The sequence below is a fragment of the Lepisosteus platostomus genome, chromosome 11 (genome assembly GCF_059453375.1).
Source record: "Lepisosteus platostomus isolate fLepPlt1 chromosome 11, fLepPlt1.hap1, whole genome shotgun sequence".
NCBI classification, from domain to species: Eukaryota; Metazoa; Chordata; class Actinopteri; order Semionotiformes; family Lepisosteidae; genus Lepisosteus; species Lepisosteus platostomus.
Window position 1 is genome coordinate 19,563,377 of NC_142621.1, and position 27,527 is coordinate 19,590,903.

General features: G+C 38.4%; 2 protein-coding genes across 5 annotated transcripts in view; one reads left to right on the plus strand and one right to left on the minus strand.

The window, feature by feature from the left end:
- Nucleotides 1–18,614, plus strand: part of fggy (FGGY carbohydrate kinase domain containing) — a 95,651-nt gene extending 77,037 nt beyond the window's left edge. For all 4 annotated transcript variants that reach the window (XM_088598781.1, XM_088598784.1, XM_088598783.1 and 1 more), the window contains 5 exons: nt 2,939–3,013; nt 3,619–3,739; nt 6,786–6,880; nt 16,920–16,981; nt 17,564–18,614. In XM_088598781.1, coding sequence (XP_088454907.1) covers nt 2,939–3,013; nt 3,619–3,739; nt 6,786–6,880; nt 16,920–16,981; nt 17,564–17,642 — 432 coding nt within the window. In that variant the 3' untranslated portion in view covers nt 17,643–18,614. The remainder of the gene's footprint in view (nt 1–2,938; nt 3,014–3,618; nt 3,740–6,785; nt 6,881–16,919; nt 16,982–17,563) is intronic.
- On the minus strand, nt 18,284–25,765 carry LOC148652135 (E3 ubiquitin-protein ligase RNF170). The gene is made up of 6 exons (XM_088598786.1): nt 25,530–25,765; nt 24,021–24,105; nt 23,332–23,440; nt 21,066–21,139; nt 20,595–20,705; nt 18,284–19,916 (listed from the first exon to the last, which is right to left on the minus strand). Exons 1-6 carry the CDS (start codon nt 25,559–25,561, stop codon nt 19,608–19,610), a joined length of 720 nt encoding a protein of 239 aa, XP_088454912.1. The 5' UTR covers nt 25,562–25,765; the 3' UTR covers nt 18,284–19,607.
- Nucleotides 25,766–27,527: the final 1,762 nt, after the last annotated feature.

Genomic DNA, 27,527 nt, shown 5'->3' on the forward strand with positions numbered 1-27,527 from the left:
CAATTTTTGCTGATCAAGTTAATGAGCTTCGAGGTTGTAATTTGAAACACCTGTTGCTCATGTATGTTACAAATAGCTTTTACAGACTTATGCAAAAGCATTTCATTCATTTGGCTGGCTTATGGCTTCTACATTGTTGGCTATTGCCTCTCATATCTTCTTAATTGCAAATGGCCTTTTATTATTTTTAAGTACACTAATTTACATTGTCATCCCACAGACATTAAATTTAATTTTCTTTAATGGCACTTAAAATTCTGAAGGCCTTTTCTGACTACACGGGTGAAATACAGTCCCTTGAATTTCCAGTTTGTAATGCAAAATGTACACTTAACCTCTTCTGTCTAGAAGTAGAAAAGACACTTTTAAACATTCTGCCAAATAATCACACCACAAGAATTCATTTTTTGATTATTTTTATTCTTATGTTCAAAGTTTTATCATCCTATCTTGATGGTTCGTGATGGATTCTCCTAAAAAAGTATTACTTCCCTCTGTGTGTCAAGCTCCCTTTATTGGTATAAACTTATTAATAGTTACATGTTTAACATTTTGTATTAATATATTTCCTTTTAACAGAGGAATGGTAACAGTCCTAACTTCACCATTTGCAGTGACTAACATAGCCAGGTGTGCAGATTAGTCTGTTGTCCTGGAGGCATAAGTAAATTTCATAGCCTCTGTAAAATAGGAATGGGGTATCACTTTCATCCTCTCTTTGATTACAGGGATCACAGAAATCATCTGCAACACTGACAGAGACATGTTTTAAATTGTGTTTAACTCTAAAATAATGTGTTTTTAATGAGGAGTCCCATAGTCATTAATCAAGGCAAATTACAGTACATTACCTTTCGATATGCACAATGTAAAACATTTATACCATTCTGCATTATTTGTATACTGGATAGTTTTTGTGGTCTGGAAAAGAGCCTGTTTAGTCTGTGAAAGAATGGAGGAATGAGAACTAAAGCAACAACACCATCTGGTTCTCCTATTGTAATTGGTGCTGATCCATGTCTATTCCTTATCAAACTTTTTTTTTAAATAGAAATCAGAACAAGGGTAGGAAAGTGTACGCGCATCCAGCACAATGAAAAGGAAATCTTTATATTTCCAAATATAAAATAGGCAACTTATCAAGTAGGAACAGAGTCCTTGTAGGACTTACTTTCCTATACAGTAAATTGGACTAGTGCTGGCTCAGTACCAAATGCATGTAATTAGATCACTAGTGCTGCCCAACCCCAAGTTCTTGCCACAGTAATAAAACTGGTATTGCATCGCCCAGAAGTTTCCTGGTTCTGGTTTTAATTTTGTGTGTGTGTCCTCCCTGCTCTTTTTTTTCGCTTTTAAATTTTCAACATCTTTCTACTTGTAGGGTGTGTTCTTAAGGATGCTGTCCCTGCTAATCTATATAATATTTATCATTTAATTTTTTTTTTATTGAACAGTAATTGTTCAATAGAGTAGCTGTTGTGTTACTGTTGCTGGAAAATGGTCTTTATAAAAATGTTTACTTAATGTTTCCTAACCACAGGGTCAAAACAGATTAGGAGTGTTTTCAATTGTAAATGCATATTAAATGCCATGAATAGTAACAGATTTAAGAATCTTGCAATTACAAACATTTCCTTTCATCTTGACTGCTGAAGTAGTTGTTTTCCAATTCTTGTCTTGAACTAAAGGTGTTATTTACTTTGTTTCCAAATTTTCATAAATATTCTTTATCTGTGTTAATATGTATTACTTCTCCTGCTTCAGGAGAGAGAGTTATGTACTGTACAGTAGATGCCATTTAAAGCAGTCCTACCACCTTGTAGCCTGAGTCTCAGTAATTATAATAATTGCTTACACTATATAGCACTTTTCTGGACACTCCACTCAAAGCGCTTTACAGGTAATGGGGACTCCCCTCCACCAATGTGCAGCATCCACCTAGCTGATGCGACGGCAGCCATAGTGCGCCAGAACGCTCACCACACATCAGCTATCAGTGGGGAGGAGAGCAGAGTAATGTAGCCAATTCATAGAGGGGGATTATTAGGAGGCCATGATTGGTAAGGGCCAATTAGAAATTTGGCCAGGACACCGGGGTTACACCCCTACTCTTTTCGAGAAGCGCCCTGGGATTTTTAATGACCACAGAGTCAGGACCTCTGTTTTACGTCTCATCTGAAGGACGGCGCCTGTTTTACAGTATAGTGTCCCCATCACTATACTGGGGCATTAGGACCCACGTGGACCACAGGGTGAGCACCCCCTGCTGGCCCCACTAATACCTCTTCCAGCAGCAACCTTAGTTTTTCCCTGGAGGTCTCCCATCCAGGTACTGACCAGGTTCACACCTGCTTAGCTTCAGTGGGTTGCCAGTTGTGAGTTGCAGGGTGATATGGCTGCTGGCAGTAAAGCCTGGTCAGTACTGGGTTAGGAAATGTCTACAGAAAAACCTGGTTGATCCTGATTGTGATGTTGCATAAGTGGCACTTTTTCTTCTGAGATATGATTTCCAAACCAATGCCACCATGTGGTGAATGGGGACACTGTTGTAGGAGGTGCTATCCTTTGGATGAGACCTTAAAGATAGTTACATTAAAGGACCGGGCACTGTTCATAAGAGATATGGTGTTAATTCTGATGGCCTAAATTCCACCTTGGGTTTGCACAGTCTGTTCTGCCTAAATTTCCTAAATTTTTACTTTAATCCTTCACCTGGTCTGCCGCATAGAGGGACACTTGACACATAATGGCTGTTGCACAGTGGTAAATAAATTGAATCCACTGAAAGCACTATGCAACTGCAATTAATTGTTATTGTTCTTATTATTATCATCACCATCACCATCACCATCATCTTTGGCCTTTAACGGGTCCTGAGGACTAGTTTGGAAACACCGTGGTAATGAATCTCAGTGTGTGACTGTGTTCTTCTGTGTAGGTTGTTGGCCTTTCTCTCTCTCAAAATCTTGATGACTTAGCTCTTCTGTATCTGGCCACAGTGCAGTCCATCGCAGTGAGTACAACATCCCCAACTCCTCATGTCCTGAAATCATGTCCTTTTTTAAATGTCCTTATTGATAATTTTCTTTCATAATAATAAATACCTAAAGTAGCTGTCTACTGGTATTTACCAGAGCTCACTTGACCCCCTTGATTTTTTTATGTCTGGGTACTGGCTTTCAGATCTCAGCCTCAGATCATGTAGCATTCTGTGACAGTCCTGATTCGGAGATCAGCAACTGTACTTATAAGCTTTTAATGTCAAATTTTATTTTCAAGACAAAATGGAACTTAGCAATTAACATTAACATTAACATTAATTAACATAACTTCCAATGGAGCTGTTTTAGCTCTACAGTTGGAGTGCTGACAGTAGATTGCTGTAGATTGCTTACTTTAATGTGTATACAGATTTTGGTCACCTGCAATGAGGTGCTACAACTGTGAACTAATAAAAATATTTTAATTTTAAATTACTTTTCCAAAAGAAGACTTCTTCAATATTTGTGAAGAAAACTTACTTTACAAAGATTTGTGTGTGTTTATTTGCAGGGTTTTGTCTTAAATCTTATATATACATACAGTATATGTGATTACAGTACATCTTCTCACCTGTAGCTGGGAACAAGACACATCCTGGAAACTATGCAAGGGGCAGGATATGACATCAACACACTGTTCCTGTGTGGTGGACTCAGTAAGAACCCTCTCTTCATACAGGCACACGCTGACATCACAGGTGTGTAGAGGCATCACTCTTAATCAGGTTCACAAAAGTAGACTTTGTGAGGGACAAAGCTCTCATAGGTCCCATAAATCTTTAAGTGCTTTTAAGACCCGGATATTATGGTCTGATTTGTGTAGCTCAGCAAATAATTAAATCAATAAAGTAACTGAAAGTTGAGGAAAGCCCCCAAGACCATGTGACCATGGAAAACTAGAGTTTAACAATATTTCATTTAAGGTCTTTACTTTTAGCATCAAATGTTGCACAATACATTACTATTTCAACTTAGAATATTGTTTTTCTAAAAGGGATATACAGTGTCCATGTTGTGTGTTTATTTTAGGTTGATTTTATGATTTTGTTTGCCTATGCTTTTCTATCATAATGCCTAATTTAGAATAGATATGTTTTGTTTATTTTATTTTTTTTATATATTTGTTAATTTTTTTTGTGCTACACTTTGGGAATCTTGTAAAAAAATCTATATACACTATTAGTATTATTTAATTCATTATGTTTAAACATGCTTGCCAGGATAGGCTCTGTTCTCCCCTGTGGCCCTGTAATGAATAAAGCGGTTAGAAAATGGATGGATGGAAGTTTAAACATTCTTTAATGTTAACTAAATAATGAATCCTTTAGTTTCCTTTTTTTAAATAAACCTCTGCTTCTTTCAGAGGAGCATGAGAAAGCATTTAAATAAAAATATTGTCTTTTATTCTTCCATAAATATTAACTTTTTTGAAGCAACAAAATTTACTAGTGAGGGATGCAATATTTTCCTGTGCTGAGATTTTAAAGTAATTTCTGATACAGGTTGACATGGTGAAGGAAGGTCTTATGTTGCTGCTGAAAAAAACATCCAAACAGCTAATTAGTTCAAAACCTCAGGACAAATACAGAGAATTATATGCCCCTTGGAACAAGTGGCACAGGAATACTCAGGGTAAGGTCAGTTGAAGAGTGTTTTCAGTTTCAGAACACTCCTGCTAGCACCCAAAGGGAGAGAGCTGAGCTGGAGAAGTGTGTGTGAGGGGGTGTATTGTGGATTTCAGGAGGCGAGCTGTGTTTTACAGGAATCTGCATTAAGGAGCTGTTAATGTGGTTTAAAGTTCAGCCAGGACCTGTAGATAATCCTGAGAGCAGGCACTTATCTAAACACAGGGACAAAGGGATTAGTGTCCTATGCTGGAATTCCCCTGAGTGGAAGCCTGTAGTCATCAAAAGGGCAAAGATCATGTGGCTAAAACTGGCCTGGCTGATATTTGTTAAATACTTGGATCAGTTTAACTATGAGTGTGTTGAAATAAGAGTGTATGTAAAGGTTGTTCTTTTATCTATACTGTATGTATTTACACAACACTGAATTTCAGGGCTGATCTTCCTTAATCTCCAAATTTAATACATTGATAGAATATATAGAATAGTGTACCTCATATACATAACTGTATAACTATCTTTTTATGGTTTGCTACTGCTTGTTTAAATTTCTGCTTTAAATGGATGTGCTGCAGAATTTCGCAAAAGCTGTTTTACATTGGCAGGCAGTTTGTTGCAGTGACAAATACGGAAAAGGTAGAGGGCAAGTCAGTGTGAAGTTTTGGGGGTTAGTTACCTGATTGCTGTATTGAAAAAAACAAGTAATGCTGTTCACAAAACAGCATTAATATTCATGTTCCGTTGTTAACTGCTAACCTCTGACAAAGTTAAATAATTCCATGAACCTAAAAAATCTGCCTTTTTATTTCAGCGTAAAAGGGAGAGGGAAGTGAATGAAAGGGAAGATAATAGTGGGGTTAGAAAAAGAGGGAGAGGCCAAGAAGGCACTTGTGATCGAAACAGTGCTGTTTGTTTGCGAAATAGTTTTGGTTTCTCTCTCCTGCATGTGTAGCTAGCACAGCTAGTTTCAGGTGATTGAACTGATACCTGGCAGAGAGCACGAAAACCCCCCTCCTTTAGTTATTCTTGTGATTCCTGAGGGGGGAGAGGGGGATCCAGAGCAAAAGATCAGCTGACACTGGCCTGAACCATTCACAAAATGGGAGAGAGATGTGGTAGAAACCAATAAGTGGGATTTAATGTAGCGTTGTTTCTAGTCCCAAGAAAGAAAATAAAATAGTTATTCTTGACTAAGACATTATCACTCCTTACTTTTTGCCTGTATCCTTGTACTGTTACATAAAGTAGCTGTTCAAACCTGAATATATCAAGCTCTGTAACTCTCTCCCCAAGGATATCAGAGAGTCATCTTCTCTAAACTCCTTCAAATCCAGACTCAAAACCCTCTTCTTTAGAAAAGCCTTTACTTAACTGGTTTCATTCTTCACCCCTCTGCTTTTCTTAGTACCACCATCCACGGTCTCTTCTATATATTGTAATTGTGTTTTTTCTTGTGTATTCTTCTTATTTATTGTTGTTGTCATCTTGTAAAGTGCTTTGAGAAGCCACCTTTAAAGGCGCTATATAAAATAAAGTTTATTATTATTATTATTATTATTATTATTATTATTATTATTATTATTATTATTATTATATACTGTATATATAAGGTGTTATATAGTATTCAACGGAACAGGTAACGGGTTAATTCCATGCTGAAAAGAAAATAAAGGAAACAAAAAGTTTCGGCCATGGAGCCTTCTTCAGATGTTAAACGTGTTTCCTTTCTTTTCTTTTCAGCATGGAATAAACCCGTTACCTTTTCCTTTGTAGCCTACGCATGCTGACGCAGCTATAGTATTCGATATTTAGTATGAGCTCCCTTTTAACACTTTTAAGTTAACCATTATTAATTTCAGCATGTTTTTCTGTGGGTATCCTTTCATGAGAAATTAAAGCTTCTAGTTCAGTGTATCTGACTGGCCAAGCCATTCTCTCCTGTTTGTGTCTATCAGGGTTTATTTTTCAAACTCTTGTGCCTCTCCTGAATTTTTGCACTTGTTAGTTTGTAATTGCCTTTGTCGTGTTCTTTTATCCTCCATTATTGCAGGTCTCCAGGATCAACAATTTGCTGTTTTGAGTCTCACGATAACTTATTGTGTGGTGTGTCTCTCTCCAGGCTTGCCGGTAGTATTGCCCAAGGAACCAGAGGCAGTGCTGGTAGGAGCAGCTATTCTTGGAGCCTGTGCCTCCCATGATTGTAGCTCACTTCAGGTATAGTACAGAGCAGCCCAGCACAGATGGACAGCTCTTCCAATACACTTGACTGCTACAAGTAGTTACTACAGTCAAGAACTAGACCTATTAATCAATTTCATTGCAGGGATTTCCTAGAAGCAGCCCTTCACATTTTGTTGATCGATAATCAGTTCAGTTACCATGATGAAGGAAGTGTTTATATACAGTAAGAGATCTGCATTGTATTGTATGGAGTTTTTCCATTATCTGACTACTCTTCCTATGTGTTATTAGCTTAGTATCACTACTTAGCATTTCACTACTATGAGCATTAAATAATATTGCATTACATACAAAACTAAAGTTGTGAAATGATTTATTCCTGCATTTTTACCCAGTGAATTATTGTGGTGTTTAAGTTAGTCTTTTAGAAGAATCTACTGTCTGTGATCAGACGTCAGCTGCCCCTGATGTCTGCAGTGTAGCAGATGAAGACACTATGAATGTGTCAGAGTCGCAGCCATCCTACTGTCAGGGATCCTAAGAGAAGGCATCAGGGTAGAATTTAAATAACTGACATCGTTACATCTTCAAAGCATCCTACACTTCCCACACGTCTGAGCTGCACTGAACTAGCTACTTAATAGCACGTGGGTACTAACTAATTGACATTAGATAATCAGTTAAATAATTATTACATTGATCATATGATAGACTAATCTATCTGTTGCTGTTCTATCTGATGCTGTGGAATTACAATAGTAATCAGTGAAAATAAGGGGTACTGTAACTAAGTGCCATGTTAACTAGTTAAGTAATCCCGTGATAAGTGTCTCATCCTAACTGTGCCCTTATGACAGATAACTTATTGTAACAAGTATAAGACAAATAAGACAAATCAGGGGAAGAGCATAGTAAAGTACAGAGTGGTGTAGTTGGTGAAAAAAATCCCATTATGATGACACATTAAACTGTACCTGAATAGGTTTTAAAAAATTTGAAGATCACATGGCACTTTTTGACAGAGTAAGGGTGTTAATCCCAGAGTCCTGGCTAAATTTCCCTCTGGACTTATACAAACTGGATTCTCTGAAGAGCCCCCTTAATTCAATCAGTGAAGCAACTTTTCACCTCTCTACCTGATCTTCTAGTGTAGCGGGGATGTTGGTACTGAACCTTAGTAGTGGATAAACTTGGCCACTTCCTGTATGTGAATCATTTTGAGATCTGTTGGGTTGAAAGTTGCCATATTATAGTGTGAGGATGTGAAAAGGACTCAGAAAAACCTTTTGTGTGAGGAGTTTCACTGACTTTAACTATTTACACAGGACTTTGCCCAAATTAATTAAGGAACTTAATCTGAACATATCTGCACTACTCTGTATCCTGAGGTGTTCTGGCGTGAAATCCTTTTCACTCGCTACTCAAGCCCCAGGCCGGACATGGAACCCGGAGGCACCCAGGGAAATGTCTGGTTCTGCCACCAGTTTGCCTTCGCCTCCCTTCTAGATCAGGCACTGTAGCATCCAGTTCCTGGGCCAGCCACACCAGCCCAAGTGTTTCAGATGGGGAAGAGGTGACCACTACAATATTCATGCATGAAATTATTATAATTATAGCATTCTAAGTTTTCATCGTTGTTCTGCAAGTTTTTGGAAGGGAGATGGGTCAGTGTAAATTGATTTTTAAAGGTGCTATATAAAATAACATTTATTATTACTGTTGTGTTTCCGCTGAGGCACCACTCATTGCTCGCAGCCCCAAGCTCCCTTGTGTTTTGCCTGTTTACTGACATATGATACCAGCCGCCATCTGTTGCCCTTCTCAGTGCCTGAGTCCAGTTTTAAAACCTGCATTTGCCCTGTGTTACTACGATTATAAACACCACACTACAGCCCCCTCCTGCTACCACGGATCATCCTAAAAGCCATGGAGTCTGACATCTGTCGGCACTAACACTGATTCTTAAATCTGCTCTCCTTACCCCTGACTAGCAGCCTGTTATAGACTCAGCCCTGGCCAAGCAGCACTCTCAGCCAACTAAAACTGCACAAAATGAGAATTTTAATGTCTGTTTTAGTAGAAGGTGTTTAAAGGAATCGATTATGAAGATTGTGTAGTGAAGTCTCTCAGCATTAGTTATTAGATTATTCAAGTCATGCATGAAAGTGGAAGTAACTGTTGTTGTATCAGTTTTGCATTTGTTAATACTAACACATCAGACATAAGCATATGGCTATGTCTGAAAAATGCTTTCCTCTCTTTATTGTTTTTTTCATGTCTTCCCGGAAAGTGTTTATCATTTATCCCTGGTGCTGGCTGCTGTTCACTGTAAACATTCTCACTATACCCTCCAAAATTAAAGTGGTAGTCACATGATGATTTTGTGAAGCTCAAGAGATCAGATGCAGCTCATGTGTTATTTCTTAGTTATGATGATTGTATTTATTTATTTAAAGCTTGAGCATTGTTATAGCTGCATTAGATGTATCTTGTTTTCAGTAGGATAGCTAGATTCATTTTCATGTGATCTTTGTTTTATTACAGAAATAATGCTGTAGTGGGGTACATTTTAGGGTAGCATTCATCTTGGTTTTGACAGATAATACAGTAGTAATAAATCAGAGAGTAGTAAACTCTCTGTCAGCAGAATGTGGGCACTGCAGGCTGTGTGCGTCTGATTGGTGACAGGCCTCACTCACTGTATTCCAATATGATTACAGTGTGGCCTACACTGGGGATAGAACTGAGTGATCACTCATAGCAGATTTTAGACAGGCTGCAGAGGGCAGAAATCTACCTTGCATTAACCAGAATATTTACACAGTAGACTGGCATGTCTGTCGGTCTTTGTAGTTATGTCAGGGTTGATGTGTACATTCACTACATATGGGGTATTTTATCAGTAGTGTCTGCAGCAAGGTTGTAGGATAATGCCATGATAGATTCATACCAAGTGGTTAAACCTTTAAAGGCACTCACCTGAGCACTGTCAAGATCTAGTTGGATGCCACCAAGGATAAAGCAGGCTAGTTGTCCAGGGCTCTCTTGGGTCTCAGTGACACAGTAATCCCTGCAGTCTCCCAGATACTTGTAGGCATGCAGTGCTGTTGCTGATGTGTAGTAGGTGTTTCCTGTGACATGTTAAAAAGATGAAACTCTGGCTAGTTGGAGGGACTTTGTGTGCAGGTAGTGGGGCTCATAACAGTGAGCTGAAACATAAAAAGTACACAATTGATCATTCTGAATCAAGTTGGTATAACAACAATAATGATTCTGTATTTAGTAAAATATTAAATATTTTCTAAAAATAAACTGAAGGACAATTACAGTATTTGATGAAAGCCTTCAAACTCAGTATAAGGTATCAGAAAAACAGAACAAAGTTCATTTAGAAATGTCGCCATTCAGTTCTGTGGCATTCCTTTGAATATGACATTTGCATATTTTGAAGATCTCTTTTGTTTTTTTTTAGGAATTATTAGTGAAAAGATAAAATAAATCAGCTTGCTTTTCATTTCTCCCTCAAGAAGCCTCCTTTGAAATCAGTTTCAATTAATCTCTTGGAAAAAAGAGAACAAGAAAAAACTCTGCTGGATATCTCCATGTGTTTGGAGAAGGAACTCCTGCAAGGAAGCTTGCCTGCACCACAATAACACAGGCACATTTCACACATTTAACGCTTCACGCTTCCTGTCAGTTGCCATTCTGGCTTGGTATGCACAGAATGTGTTTGATCCATGAGGGTTCCAGCAAGACAACGCCAGTTGCATCTGTTAACAGGCCAGAGTGATGGATACTTATCGTGTTACTAATAAGATGTTTGTGTTAGATTGAACCTTGTGTCTGTTTTGTACATGTAAAGATCATTGGTCTAATAACACTTCTTTTTGTTTTGATCACAACATCTACAGTAATTAAAATTGTATAAGAGCATAATTGCATTGTGCAGTAATAATAAAATAGCCAAACTAAAAAATAAGAAATGTAGAATTATATTCCTTTCCCTTCATGTATTCCTTCTGAACTTGAAATAAAACATGCCAGATGAACTGCAATTTAAACTTTAATAACTTAAAGTTTTTTACATGACTAATGCAATCTGCCATTATTTAAAAACATTAATTATAATTTATTAGCTTTTCTCTATGAAATACATCGTGCAGAGTGTAGACTAAAATTTCATTTTGATATTCATTTTCCAGCATTGAAATCAGTTGAAATTCACCAGTTAGGTAATTTGTGTTACAATCTGATATACTCCTATATTTTTCTTCATATGGTGTTCTACCTAATCAGCAAGTAGAGGGAGACCAATTTCACTGTTTCTCAACTAAGCAGTTCTGTTAGTCTACAGAAAATATGATGTCTTCGGGTACATGTACACATGAGGATTCAGAATAGCTGTAGCAATACCATATTCCAGTATAAACTCACTGCAGTGATACTCAAATCTTATTTTAAAATAGGCAGATACAACTGGTTTTGGATCAGGTACAGCTACACTCTGTCTGAAGAGATATAGAATGCTGTAAATCAGAAGGCTCCTTATAGCTTTTTTCAGTATGTACCGTATCAATCTTTCATGATATAGCCATGGCCCAGCATGGAACTTCAAGTCTTAACTAAGAACTTAAAATTAGCTGGTTAGATGTTGACCAAGACTGGCCACTGGTTCTCAGGGCTTATGTCTTACTGGGGATTGTCAGCACTTTAACCAGGTGATCATGCATATGGTAAGATATTAGACAAGTGATTGTACTGTACCAGTGCTCATTGTAGTTGTTCCCCTTGCTGATATCATGTACTGTTCTGTAGACACGGGTTCTAAGTTCTAAGCATTCTGATTCACTGAAATAAATATTTAATGTTGTGAAATACATCATTCAGAGAGAGTCTAAAAGCCAATATGCTGTTACAGTGCACCCAACAGGACAGAATACAGATGTGTGACAGTACAATCTCAGGATCAAATCAATTTCTGTTAATCTAATTTCTGTTTCTTTATCCTGGAGTGTGTTAATAATAGAGTGACTAAGGGGCAACAAATCAGCAAGTTATGACACTACGAACAGCCATATCACTCTGCAACTCACAACTGGCAACCCACTGAAGCTAACCAGGTGTGAGCCTGGTCAGTACCTGGATGGGAGATCTCCTGGGAAAAACTAAGGTTGCTGCTGGAAGAGGTGTTAGTGGGGCCAGCAGGGGGCACTCACCCTGCGGTCCATGTGGGTCCTAATTCCCCAGTATAATGACGGGGACACTATACTGTAAACAGGTGCCGTCCTTCGGATGAGACGTAAAATCGAGGTCCTGACTCTCTGTGGTCATTAATAATTCTAGGGCATTTCTCAAAAATAGTAGGGGTGTAACCCCGGCGTCCTGGCCAAATTTCCTATTGGCCTTTACCACTCATGACCTCCTAATAATCCCCCTCTATAAATTGGCTACATTACTCTGCTCTCCTCCCCACTGATAGCTGATGTGTGGTGAGCGTTCTGGCACACTATGGCTGCCGTCGCATCATCCAGGTGGATGCTGCACATTGGTGGTGGTGGAGGGGAGTCCCCATTACCTGTAAAGTGCTTTAGGTGGAGTGTCCAAAAAAGTGCTATATAAGTGTAAGCAATTATTATCATTATTATAAGTTACAGGACCTGACGAAACATTCCAACTGGCTTCTCCAAAACATGTTAAAATAAATTAAAATATGTTTCTAGAAAGCTCCCTAACCCTTCACAGCTGCGACTGCCCAAAACCTCCTCGATCCCCCCACAATCATGGCCGCCTACAGCTACGACCCCCAACAGCTTCTCACCCCCCCCATCCCCCACAGCTGCCATTCTCCAACACCTCCACCATTAACACCTGCAGCACTGACAGCGCTATTAGCACCATCCCCCAGGCCAGGCTGACCATCACGGCTGACCAGGTGAAGAAGGAGCTGAAGAGGCTGCACCAGAGTAAGGCCACAGGACCAGACAACGTCTGTCCCAGAGTTCTGAGGGCCTGTGGTGATCAGCTGAGTGGAGTGCTCCAGCGACTGTTCAGCCTGAGCCTGCGCTTGGAGAGAGTCCCTGTGCTCTGGAAGACATCATGCCTGGTCCCGGTACCAAAGAAAGGGCGCACCTCTGTCCTCAATGACTACAGACCAGTTGCACTGACTTCTCACATCATGAAGACACTGGAGAGGCTGGTCTTATCCCACCTGAGACCCCTGTTTAGCTCATCACTGGACACCCTACAGTTCGCCTACCAGCCCAATGTTGGTGTGGAGGATGCGATCATCTGCATGCTGCAAAGGGCCTACTCACACCTGGACAGGGCTGGCAACACCGTAAGGATCATGTTTTTTTACTTCTCCAGAGCCTTCAATACCATCCAGCCCTTACTTCTAAGGAGGAAGCTGGAGGAGATGCAAGTCGATGCCTCCATGACCTCGTGGATCATTGACTACCTGACAGGCAGACCACAGTCTGTGAGACATCAGAACTGTGTGTCTGAACAGGTAGTGAGTAACACAGGGACTCCTTAGGGGACGGTTCTTTCTCCATTCCTCTTCACCCTCTATACTTCGGACTTTAAGTACAACTCAAAGTCATGTCACCTGCAGAAGTTCTCAGATGACTCTGCAATTGTGGGATGCATCAAGGGTGGGCAGGAGAAGGAGTACAGAGGACTGGTCAGCAGCTTTGTGGAGTGGTGTGGGGAGAACCACTTGGAACTGAATGTAACAAAGACAAAGGAACTGATGGTGGATTTCAGGAGGAAAAAGGTCAAACCTAGTCCTGTCTACATCCATGGGAGTGGCGTGGAGATGGTGGACTCGTATAAGTACCTGGGAGTGCACATCGACGATAGACTGGAATGGTCTAAGAACATCGAGGCCATCTTTAAGAAGGGACAGAGCCGACTTTATTTCTTGAGGTGGCTCAGGTCCTTCAGTGTATGTAGTAAGATGCTACATATGTTCTATCAGTCGGTGGTAGCGAGCGCCATTTTCTACGCAGTGGTATGCTGGGGCCCTGGGATTAGAGCAGTGGATTCTAAAAGGCTGAACAAGCTCATCAGGAGAGCAAGCTCTGACCTGGACCCCTTGGAGGTGGTGGCTGAGAGGAGAATGGTGTTCAAACTAGAGGCCATCATGGACAACATCTCCCATCCCCTCTATGACAGGCTTGTAGAAATGAAGAGCACGTTCAGCAATAGAATGATTCATCCACAGTGCGACAGGGAGCGCTACAGGAGGTCATTATTGCCTTTTGCCATAAGACTGTACAATGCATCCACCTTGTGTCTGGGCAGAGGCAACATTGACAGTGACCTGTTTCTGGACTGAACACATCTACACATCTACTGCTACATTTGTTCTTTTTCTTTTCCCATTTACAACCGTTTTTTGTGCAATATATGCCAGGGACCCGTGCAATACATTTATATTTATATTTATATTTATATTTATATTTATATCTATATTTATATTCATATGTGCAATATGGTTTTCTGCGTACTGTTCTGTTCTAGTTTGTTCTTTGTGTGTCCTGGACTGTGAGTAACTCTTTTAGTGCACACCTCACTGTACTGATTGTATTGTATGTATAGTATTATTATTGTATCATTTGTTACACTGTGGCTGTGTTGTCTGTGTTAAGCTGCTGTACTGCAATTTCCCTCACGGGATCAATAAAGTATCTATCTCCAGTAATATACTGGTTCTCACTAAGCTGACAGTATGCAAATAATAGTATACAGCCATCTAGTGGGAGTGATGAGCATTGCAGAAATACAATTACAGATCAGCTTAAAACAGAATTTTATGCTCTCTCTTTCTTTTTATTTGAATAATGAATTAACTTTAATCAGTATATCACTTATCCCCAGTATTACAGTATATGCTATAATGTCAAACTGATTTTCTTTCAGTACATCTTGCTTTTTTAATGATAAAGACTTATTGAAGTCCAACGTAATGGGATTGATTCATATATTAAAGCTCATTTGAATCAAGTTGTGTATTTGGTATATTTGTATATATGGTGCAGTAAATCCACTTATGCATTTTCATCTTTTTCATAGTCTCGTGTTGTGGGAAATAGTCTCGTTTAATATGGAAAAGAGTAGGTAACAGCAACCCTAATAATGCCAGACTGTGCTGTACTTCTTCACACCTTCACAAGCAAGCAAAATACTGATGTCAAAAGCTGAAATCATGAATGCTTATTATCCCTGTTATCATACATCTTCAAAGTGGAGTAGAAGCAGAGGAGTGAGTAAGAACATAGTGACTCTGCCCTGCACAGTTTTGGCTCTTGTTGTTCTCCCTGAAGCACTACAAAACAGAGGCATGCGCTGGCACCTGTCCTATCAAAGACATTTATTTTGGACTTTGTCAAGTGGTGAGGTCTCTTGCCATCTCCTGCAGGCCAAGGATAATACTCTAATTATAGGCTGCAGTGCAAATGCTATGCACTATTATTCTTGGATGGGATTTCGTGTAGTCCCGTCCACTCCTGCTTTGTTAGACAATGTGGCATTGAAGAAGGGAGAGGCTGAACCAATATTCAAAGACATTCCAGTCTCATTCTAGACCTCTAGACCTCATGAGACCAAAGGGAATCCTTGTCTCATGACAAATAAACAACTTGTTTAATGCTTATAAAACACAACAACTGCCCTAAGTCCTCCATTTAATAGGCTATAGGTATTATCATTTAAAGACAATATATAACATCAGTACTCTAGCCCAATGAACAGTTTAGTATTCAGACACTACTGCAGGAGACAGTAGTAGACAGCATTTGAGACATTCCAAACTGGCTGCTACTAACAATGCCAATTGCCAGATTAAACGCTTGAAAAATATAGACATGTTCTTGCTTTCAGTATGTATTCTCACAGGCTTTTGTCAAATACAGCACATAGACATGCCATAGGGGAAAAGCAACAGATTTATCAGAGTCACCTTCCCTGAGTTCTTTCAAATCAAGACTCATTTAAATGAGTCCTTGTTTGTCCCTTTGCTGTCTTACTGTATTCTTAAACCTAATTGTAACTGTAATTCTGCTGTCTCCTCTCATTGTGCATTGTTTACTTTTTGTGAAGCGCTTTGAGCAGACACTTTTAAAGGTGCTATATAAAATCAAGTTTATTATTATTTAATGTGTATTCCAAATCCTCGGTTTTTTTTTTGCATCAAACACAAGAGCAATTTTTACTCTGTATTCCTTGGTATATATTCTTGTACTGTATGGTCGAGTGTGTCTCTTTTTGTTAAAGCCAAATTGTTGTTTTTTTGCTGCTATGAATGCCATTTAAAGCAAAAGGTGCCACTGAATACATGCTTCCTGCCAGCCCTCGCCCACAGGCATCTGTGGTTGGGTACCTGCAGTACAGCACACTCCCTGGGTTGGGTTTGTTTACTTCAGTATTTTTATCCTAGTGATTTTCAATATGAAGAAATGCAGTCACACATTAGACTTTGCACTCTGTGTTTGGGCAGACAGCTGTTATTAGTGTAATTAATAGTGGTGATGGGGAATGATGAAATAGCTTACATGGATTTCAGAGCAATTTTCTCAGTCCTTTTGAATTCCAAAGTTCTGTGGTAGAGAGGCCTTGACAGGTTTTTCTGTTTTTTTTTCTTAATTTTACCATTCTTTTGCACTGTACGACGCAGCAGGACTTTTTTCTTGCATCATGTGAATCCATGCAGATTATTTTTGGAAGAGTAAGACAAGAACAAACAACCTTTTCAATGGGCTTAACTTTTTGCATTTGTCTTCCACCATATACTACTGAAATAAAAACAAAAATCATCTTAAGAAAACAGATAAACCTTACCTAATGAGGATCATAGGGAGAGTCCTGGAGACACTGTAGGTTTAGAATATAAATCCAATATTTTTTGGCAGTGACCTGAATGAAGATCTACAGTAATTTTATAAGATCCCAAGGATATTTCTGAAACTCCAGAAAAGGAGTTGCATTTCATAGTTTATATAAATATAATTTAGTAGTTTAATGTTTTGCTAAATCTGGGTTGATATTTATTTACTGTTCTTACATTTTTCAGGAAGCAATGGAGAAAATGACCAAAGTTGGAAATGTTGTTCAACCAAACATTGAACTGAAGAGGTGAGTATCTTCGTAAGTTTCTGCAGTAGTCAGAATAGACAAAAATGTATGTCCCTGAGAGCATCTTTCTTTGTCAACATAGATTTGATTATTTTCTCTATTATTATCTCTCCACACAAATGTGGAAACCCCAATATAATACAACTAATCTTTTCTGACATAGGAGTTTTTAGGTAAACTGAACTTAATTGCCAAAATTATAAGCAATATTTGCAAAAGAAAAATGTAAATAAATGCTGTCTATATATTTTATTAAATTAATAATACAATTATACTAGGTACACAGTCCTCTTTTACAGCTAGTAATATATAAATGTTGAAAAATAATGGTGAAGAGCCTGTTTTTGTGAAAGCAGGCTACAGATAACAGTCATGTACAGTATTGTAAGCAAATACTGCCATCTACAGATAACATTTATTGTTAATGTGTAGACAACAACTGCCCATTGCTTTTAAAGGCAATTACCTTAGAAAAAGACAGATATAATCCCTTAAATAGGATTGTACTTCCACTCTTGTGAAGATAAACAAAGCAACAGTAACATAAGCATGTTTGTCTTTCTTCTTGTCCGTCTCTGCTAGTTTCTATACCAAGAAGTACAGAGTGTTTCTCAGGCTTGTTGATCATCAGAGGGAGTACAATGCACTCATGCATGACTGACCAAGGAAACAGAGAGCAAGATGCACCTGTAGGATTATAGACAACTCATTAATACCTGTTCTGGGCCTGCTCTATGTCAACACACTTACAGTACATGTATAAGGTATATAAGTGTTTTATATAATCACTACAAACTGATCGACAATGGTGAAAAATTACCAGGTCTAAATTGCACAAATCAGTATTTGATACCATTGCATTTCTTCCTTTGAAAATTATACTTTGAAAACAGTAAATAACATTGTACTATGATGGTGATACTGACATTCCTGTGAAAAAGCTGTGATATTGGTTGTAGTTCTGTAATACATAAATATGAAATTGAAATGTGTGCTGTATGTAGAATACATTGGTTCCACCTTTCTTTTTGGAAATAAAATATTGTGATAGGTATTTCAAAATGAATCCCAAAGCACTCTAAATATTTTATCAAATTAATCAATTAACGATTTTTTTTTGCATAACAAAATAAAATATCAATATTATAATCATTATATAACCATGTAATACCAAATAATATAATAAAATAATTATTTTAGTCAAGTACATCAATCTTTCCCTTTGTCTTCCCCCTTTGCAACACTCTAGTTACACTGAATTATATTCAAAGAATCTCAAAAGAAAGTGCCAACAGGTGGAAATAATAAATACAAGTTGTAGTTTATTTACATTAATGCAACATTTTAAACTTTTATTCACAGAGTAAACTTTATAAACATCTAGCTTTTATACTGTACATACAGTACAGATGCTTACACATATACAAAACATTTCAGGTTAAATATTTACAGTTTTCAGTTACCATGGCAGGTATTGCTGTGTTTACAAATCCATCAAATACATCATAGGAACAAGTTCAAATATTTCTGGGGTTGTAATTGAATTTATTTGATCATAATTCAGAGCTCTCATCCTTTGGTGCTGTTTTTGTATTGTACTGAAGTACTGAAATAAAGCATGCTTAATTAATAATTTAAAGTCCCCCCCTTTTGATGAATAATCACTTTAGACCCATGTTTGTACAACCATCCATTTTCAGTCACCAATTTATCCTTAGAGGTTCTGGTGAACCAGAGCCTAACCTGACAGGAAAAGGACACAAAAGCAGACAAAGCAGTCCATTGAAGGACGCACACACTTGTATTCACTTACACTTGCATATCGGGGGTAATTTAGAGATGTATGTGAACCTTAATAGAATACCATTTGACTGTGGGGTGAAACTGGATCATCCAGAAAAACTCACATTGACATGGGGAGAGCATGCAAACTCCTCACAGACAGAGCCAAGGACCAATTCCAACAAAGGACCTCAGACCACTTCAGCACCGCCCCCCCCCCCATGTATATAGTGTGTGGATTTTTTTATATTGCTGGTGTGCAGCAGAAACTCAGCTAATTGGAGTTTTATGGATGAAGATAACAATGTCTTTATTCCTTCAATTGTTTTTCCTTTCAATGTGCATTTCAGGTTGGTTTTGTCACTTTTAACAAATACAAATTTTAGGAAATAACATCAACCTGAGAAATACCTTTTTTCTGCATTTTAAGAACAAATTGGTGGAGTAAAACAGCTAGACTCTGAGTCAGATCCATTTACTGCAGAGTGCCTAGCTTCAGTCCTCGTTTCTTCTCTGTTGCCCCAAGAGACATATCCAAATTCAGGACAAACAACATTACCGCGGTGTAGAGCTTATTCAGTGTGTTCCCTCAGAAAGCTGCTTCATGGTGACGTTGGATCAATTAGCTACTACAAACAAATAAAACAGGCCTGAGAGCCACCTCTCATTTGTAACCATTCCTATTTTTGTATTTCCTGCTGACTCCAGACAGTTTTGTAATATGAGCAACAGCACTGAGTGTGGCAGTCAGTGGAACTGCAACTGATCGCTCTGGGCTGCAGGGATCACTTGTTTTCCAATAGTGTGGTCCAGTAGTGCGGTTGTTTTCCCCTATACAGCAGCACTACAGAGAGTCAGAGAGAACACCCTGTGTGGCACTGTGGGCAATAGCACCTCTCTCTGGGTTGATCTGCTGGTTGATGTTAATGACACATATTAGTAGCAAGAAGATCACCACCAGGTCATCCAGGGCCCCCAACACCCCACAGAAGGGCTCAGGGATGCCCTTCAAAGGGGATATTAGAGACATGAGTGCTCCGAAACAGCACACGACAACCCTCAGGAAGAAGACCCATACCAGGCCACCCATGGTGCAGAGACCACGCAGCGTCAAGTGCAGGAAGAGGGGCAAGTCATACAGGTAATCAGTCACCTGGAAAAGAAACAACACCAACACACAGAGAGAGGGAGAGTGGTGAATCAGTGCACTGAGCCACTCTGCTCTGACACTCTGTCAGTCTATCACTGATGTTTCATCTTGACCAATTGCATCTGAATTATATAGCATCACAATTATATTACATATACAGCCATTTCACATACAACTATACACAGTTTATACTGAATATATATATATTACATTCCTAAGAGATAATTCTTATCATTCTGTATAGTATTACTCTAAACAGTGACCATAATAAGATTGATCCATGGTTCTTGAGAAGGCCTAATGTACAAGGATTAACTGCTGTTGGTAGACAGTTAAACAGTTAACCAAGTAAGTTTAACTTTGACTTTGTAAATACTAGCATATACTTTGTATATTTGTCTGTGATATTTCTAGAGGTGGACTTTGCGTTGCACTATTTAATAAATTGTGTGGTGCTGGAACTCTGAGAAGAATATGTAGATGCTCAATTGTGAGATTTGAGCAAGAGGTATTGCTGAGACACGGATACTACTATTAAATATCTTGGTTTAATCAGATACTGTACCCTTAAGAGTATAAACATGCCAGACTCCACTCCTACGTACCCTGAAACACACGTAGGTTCACACTACTGGCAGTTGTAATGACAATGAAATCTTGTGAGGAAGAAGGAACATTTACCCGGCGTGGCACCCCGGAGAAGCGCTTGTTGTAGTCTCTGATGTCTAGCAGCACCTGCTGTTCCTGTTTGTCTGCATGACTCTCAATGAACAGATGACACAGCTGGCTCACCTGAAGCACAACGACAGAAAGACATCTGTGAAGAACCCTCCAGAGGTCAAAGTAGATTAAATTTAAGAGTTTACTAAGTTTCATAGTATGGTTATTTCCATACTAAATGTGGAACTAATGAACCCCTCTGACTATATATACAACCTAGTTCTGGTCCATCACTAGTGGTTGGAGGTGTCATCTGAAAGGAAGGACAAAATAAAATATTCACAGTTAAGACTGGACTACACTTCACTGATGATTTTCAATGAGGGTGAGGGAACTGATAAAATAACTGAATCACCTATTCAGTGTTTAGATTTATACAGTATGTGTACACATATATTGCAACCAATTGATATATTGATTAATTGGTTTTACCTTTTGTCTGCAGAGAGGACAGCTGATAGCTCCAAGCCAAGAGGTATGTCTCCAGTATGCAATCAAGCAAGGAGCTGGAAGAAGGATAATGGAAAAAATCAGGAGCTTGTTTACAGATATAAATAGCAGTAATCACTGCAAGTACTTTGGTGACTGAAATAGTCCTCTAGCAATGACAAAAGTACAGTGGAGAATGCAGGAAAAGGATGAGAGTTAAATCATATTTAGAGTTTTAAGTAAATATTCCCAAGTATGAAGTGCTCACCTACTGTAAGACTGAATAACATTTGGGATGTCTAGGATGAGGACTAGACCCCTACCCTAGGCCAGTGAGTTTCTGTTGTAATTTTAGGACTCATTCCTAAACAGTTTCTGGTCCTGGAGAGCTGCAGGTTTGTTTCCCATGTTTAGGTTGTTTTAAATAATTAATTAATACAGTGACCTGGAAAACCTTTAAGTACCAATTTGTAAATTTTACATTTTTAAGCTATAGTAAAAATAAAATCACTGCTTGCCAGGACCAAGGCTACAGGCTTCTGTCCTTAGGCCAGTGAGTTTCTATTGATAAGGTATTGATTCAAGGGTAGAGATCGTGAAATTCTGAAGTGCTCCTGTTGAGAGTTGGAGATTTGTTAGAATCAGTGCTCCTCAGTGTTCAATGTTGCCATTCCCTTTGGTGTATCTTCTGTGTCTGTAACAGGCCGTGTTATTGTTTGAGTGAAGAACCCTATGCAGAGCTGGGGAGCCAAGGCAGGAGAGCTTTCTGACGGGTCCAAAACTTTTGGCCGAGACGTGGTCAAGGGTGAATTCTGGGTTCCATACCAATGGTTATCCGAATAGAGAGAGAAGCAGACAAATCTGAAGAGTTAGACGAGGTTGAGTATCCAAAGAAGGCAAGAAGAAGTAAGTAATGCGAGACACGAAGTTCCAAGGAAGCTACTGTAACATTACCGAGCGCTGTTCCATGAAAAGCAAAAGGCTTAAGTAGGTCTGGAAGTAGAGGGTTTGTTAACAGGTGAGGTGTACGAATTGGATGGAGGGGTAGACTGGCATTGTTTGCAGAGATTGTCTCCACCTGGTGCTTAATTGGGACGAGGCCGTTTGTGAGGAGGCTTCCGATTAGCGGTGGATTTAACCTCTCACGTTGGACCTGCATATCTGGGGCAGGGGTCTGTATTTAGTATTCCTGTGTTGACTTCTATTGACGTCAAATGGTTAGCGGTAAATTAGCTTTAGTGGGTGTGCAATTTCATTTCTTTAAAAGGGGTCACTGTCAGTGGAAGAGTGATTTTTCTTTTCCCCTGAATATCAGAAAGTAGGTCAGGAAAGCTTTTAATTATTCACCCATCTCATGAGCTAAGAGCGCTGTGCATGTTTATCCAATTGAGAAGCACAGGTGGTTCAGAAGTAAAAATGTGCAGATGTACTGTATGTGTGTTAGGTAGGAGGGTAATGTTGTTAGACTCTGAAGGTCTGTCTTTGGTTGTAATAAATGCAATCTGTTTCTTTTTTAAGCTGTGTACTAAACCAGTTACCCTTCTGTGTACAAACTTGACTACTCAAAGTGACAGAGCAACTTCAAATGCACTCCCTGTAATTGCCAAGTAAGGGTTAAGTAAAAAGAATTTAAAAGCATTAAAGCACTTGTAGGTATTAGGAGATATATTAGGGCCATTCTGGACTGTGAAAGAGACTGACATCAATGCAGGTTTTGTTAAAATCCTAAAATGATTCCTTACTTCCAAATACAGGAGTATTAAATCGGGAGAGGAACATCTTCAGTCAACTATTGTAATCCCTTTACGAAACAGGCCATTTAAACTGCTTGATTTAATTTGTTCCTGAGGAAAAAACTTCATGGTCACACTTAAGCAAGGAAAATGTCACATAAGTCACTAAGCTAACTCAACCAGACAAAATCCATTCATTGCAATTGATTGTCTGCATTTGCACACAACATCAGCGATTCAGAAAGACTTAATGTATTTTTTTTTCTTGAGCTGTGTCCACTTGACAAACCAATAGTAGGTTGAGGAAATCTCTTAATAAGGTTACATGTGAACTCATGGTAAGTGATTAAGCTAATAGACACGAAGTCATACAGTACCTCTCATAAAAAATGATTGATGCACTTTCCTATTTAATCCCTCATCTTCATAAAGTTGTCCTCTTTAACTTGGAGTACTAACAACATTTCAGACACAGTTCCATATGTGAGTTGACTTTTTCCATATTGCTATAAAATCTCAAGTCTGGCAAGACGTACCACAGAACAGATGCCCGCAGTTAGTCTCCACGGGGAATGCAGCAGTCTGGAGACACACTGGGCAGTGCCGGTCTTTGGTGCTGCAGGGCCGACACTGTCCATGAGAATCCTGGAGAGGAGTTGGAAAAATCCATCAAAGCTGTTGATATAATACTAATTATGCTAAGACATTTGAAAGCAAACTAATTCCTTGAAAAAATGAAATCACAATGTTCATTGTTATATACTAGTGAGTAACATTGTTAATTTTGCATTTACTTTCAGATAGTACTGTGCAGAAATATATTGACCATGGATGAAGTAGTTTATTTTTGACCATAATTATTATCTTCTGTCTGGCTTTGCGGTCTTCATCAGGAGTAATAATAATATTGTTGAACATATTGACACGTGACAACAGTTCTAGAACAAGAACAAAAAGTGATGAGATTGCTATAACTGTATTAAAATAATGTAAGTGTATAGCACTAGTGTAAAATGAGCACATAGACATGTCTGACACCAAACCTACAGACTAACACATATTTTCTAAGATCAGATAAGACCAGAGTTTATTAACACGTATTTGCCATCAGAGTTTCGAAATGTTCCTTTTTTCAGTTCACAGTATAAAGGGGTGAAGTGTCTGCACGTGATAAGAAATGGGAGTGCTGATTGATATGGAGGTTGGGCTGAGACTTTTGTTTCACCTTATAGCTCATATGCGGAAAACAGCGTCTCTCCCTCTGAAACCCTGGACTGTGGCATGCATTGCTTCGGACCCTCAGTCTGGGCCTGAAAGACAAGGTTACGATCATGATTGAAAACCATTTTTCATCCTGATTCTGTTTTACTGTCAAACACAGAATAGAATTGACACGAGTATGATTTACCTAAGACAAACCAGTCCTGGCACAGCCTTTTAAGAATACCATAAAACCTTTATCTACCAATGTCTATAATGACACAAAATAGAGGTATTGTCAAGGAATTATTAGTTAAAAACAAAAACAGCCATAGTGTGTCTGCATGGAGCTCTATAGTTAAATAATAACCCTTAATTAAAATACTTTGTTATTCGTTTAATGGCCTCTCATGCCATGTATTGTAATTGAGAATGTGAACTGTGCCTGGTGTGGCCAATTCATTTTTATTTTCTGCTGAAGTGTGGACTTATACTTGGTGCTTCTCAGTCAGAGCTCAGCTCAGTTGACCACATCTGGCAAGGAACTGTACCTGTAGAGTGTAAATAACATGAACTGAGCAGCACAATTGCAACCCAATTGTGTCACATGCATATTTTTTAATGTTTGTAAGAAAGATTTTTTAATGGAAATCAACACTCCAAATGTTAATATTTCAGATTATATTGTGTTTGAAAACCCTTAATTGTTCTGTTTTGTAATTGTGTCCATTTCCCAAGATTGATTTTTGCTTAAAGAGATGACAAGCCAAAAACAAACAGTTCTCTAAATTCTATTTTCCTGTCATTCATTTAGACTTCACAAGTGAAAGTATACTTGACACTGGCAGCTGTATGTTTTTACGGTCTCTGCTTTTAATTACAGGTACTTTAAATCTCCAACCAGTATTCCACACATACACATTTCTTCATGGATAATGTTTTATAGAGGTCTGTTTATTGTTATAAAGAGTTTGAACCCACTTTTTAAAAACGTTTTTGTTTTACTTGGAATATTTAAAAAACATGCAGTATATCAAGTTTTAAATGTATATGTTATACTTATAACTATTACCATCGTATTCTTAAGTAGAGATGCTGAAAATAAAATAATTTCTGTACACCTAACTTCAATCTGATATTATAGAACAGGCTTGCTTAGTAAAGAAAAGAGACAGTTAGATTAAAAAGAAGATGTATGTTTCTATTAGCTGCTTCAGTGCAAAACCTGTGAGTGTACACTAATCCTTTTTATGTTTACCGTAAAGTTAAGATGAAATCAGAGTATAAAATTGTTTTTACAGTATACCAATAGCATTTATCTACTCTTGTCTAAATTTAATGGATATTAAAACATAAATTACAGTTCATTAAGATACTGTATAAATACAATACAGCCAAGTATAAAGTATTTTGTTGTTACTGCCTATCAACCAGCAAGCACAGAATTAGGTTCTTATGTGGTCGTCACACAGCTCAATTTTTTTTAAAGCATGAAATCAATCAATATATTAACAATGTGTGAGCCATTTCTTACCTTGGGTTTGAACTTGAACAGCTGGTGTACATAATTCCAGAGGAAACGAAAGAGCTCTTGCTTCTGTGAAGAATGACAAGGAAATGCAGAGTGACGGCATCACTGTCCACAATTCATTTGACACTCAGTTAATGATTAGCTAGTCTTCATAAACTGTGGCTCTTAAGGAAACAACTAGGTAGTGACGCACAGATGAATGTTCTACATTCCCATATCCGACCAGGCTCATTTTGCCATAAAAGAACATAATTTTAAAAAGCAATAATGATGTTAACATCTCAGTAAATGAATGACCAAGGGCTATAGGACCTCCTGCCAACACAAATCTTAGCTACATTAAGCCTTTGAAGCCCTATTTTGGTCATGTGACCCAGACAAGGCCACCTCATCAGATTGGGAAAACTTGGCTGCTTTTGAAAGTAGGTTAGGTTCAAGAAATCAATGTATCTTGACAATAATTTACTGGGAGTTTGCACAATGGAGCTCTCAGCCCCATATTTAAATCTTTACTATTATCCCCTTTCAATAAATAAAATCGTTTTTTAAAACTTAATTTGTGGTGCAATAGTACATCAGTAGGTAAAAGAACAGTAAAAATAGATTTCAGAATAATTTAAAGTCTCAAACGTCATTAACTTGAGGTTATGGTTTTATATGGTACAGTATATGATTTTTATGCAAAAGATTTAGTTTTATTCAACCATACCAAAAAGCCATATTCTGCACTGCACATGTTGCTGTACTGTAAAGTCATTCTGCAGCTAGACTCCTGAAACCTAGAAGCATACATTAATTACCAAGTCAGGCACGACTAATTCACTTTACTGTGTTTGAGTTTTCTAGTTTGTTTATATTAAGAATGCAGGCAGATAAAGAAGGCTGTTCCTATTTAACTGAGAAGAAAGAGTATGTGACATTTTTAAACAGCTGGCAATCAGAATTTATATTCTATGTTGGTGTTATAAACATTCCTGTACTTGTACTGTATGTCCTTTACATTCTGTGTTAAAATACAGAATGCAAAACTTTTCAGTGTCCTTGTCCTACAGTAAATGCAACTTTATGGCAACACAAGAGATTGACCATGGCTTTGCTTGGTTTATAAAATACCCTGTAAGTGATTCTAGTTTTTAAAACAGAATATGACACTATTTATGCCTTGTTTTTCAAATGGCATTATTTTATTAAACTTACCTTAAAACAGTACTGAACTGTGCTGTGCCTTCTTGCATCCCTACACAAGTATTCAATGAAACAGTATAAAGGTTGTGTATCCCTGCACTTCTCTTAATCTTGTATCTTCTCAGTTTGATTGTATTTCTGCATTTCTTCAATAAAAATGCCAACAATAGAAATATCTGCACTTCCAATCTCTTAACATTGTTAGACTTTCTCAGGTCATGTACATAGGAATCTGCGTCAGCATGTGTAGGCTACAAAGGAACAAGTAAAGCTCACCAGCAGCTACTGTATATCACCCTGCAACTCAACTGGCACCCACTCAAGCTAAGCAGGTATTAGCTTGGCCAGTACCTGAATGGGACACCTCCTGGGAAATCTAAGGTTGCTACTGGAAGAGGTGTTAGTGGGGACAGCGGGGGGGTGCTCACCATGCGGTCTGTATCCTAATGTCCTAGTATAGTGACGGGGACACTATACTGTAAAAAGGTGCTATCCTTTGGATGAGATGAGGTCCTCACTCTCTTTGGTAATTAAAAATCCCAGGGCATTTCTTTGGCATCCTGGCCAAATTTCTCATCGACCTTTACCAATCATGGTCTCCTAATAATCCCCATCTATTGGCTTGGATGAATTGGCTTCATCACTCTGTTCTCCTCCCCACTGAGAGCTGGTGTGTGGGGAGTGTACTGGCGCACTATGGCTGCTGTCGCATCATCCACATGGATGCTGCACATTGGTGGTGGTGGAGGGGAGACCCCATTAAAGTGCTTTGAGTAGAGTGTCCAAAAAAGAGCTATATAAGTGCAAGGAATTATT

Excerpts from the sequence above, each read along its gene's own strand:
- LOC148652135 (XM_088598786.1), bottom strand. The coding sequence starts at position 25,561 with ATGTACACCAGCTGTTCAAGTTCAAACCCAAG. Across the intron at positions 24,106-25,529 it reads TGTTCAAGTTCAAACCCAAG|GCCCAGACTGAGGGTCCGAA; the intron begins GTAAGAAATGGC and ends CTTGTCTTTCAG. Across the intron at positions 20,706-21,065 it reads GTCCTCTCTGCAGACAAAAG|GTGAGCCAGCTGTGTCATCT; the intron begins GTAAAACCAATT and ends GTTGTGCTTCAG.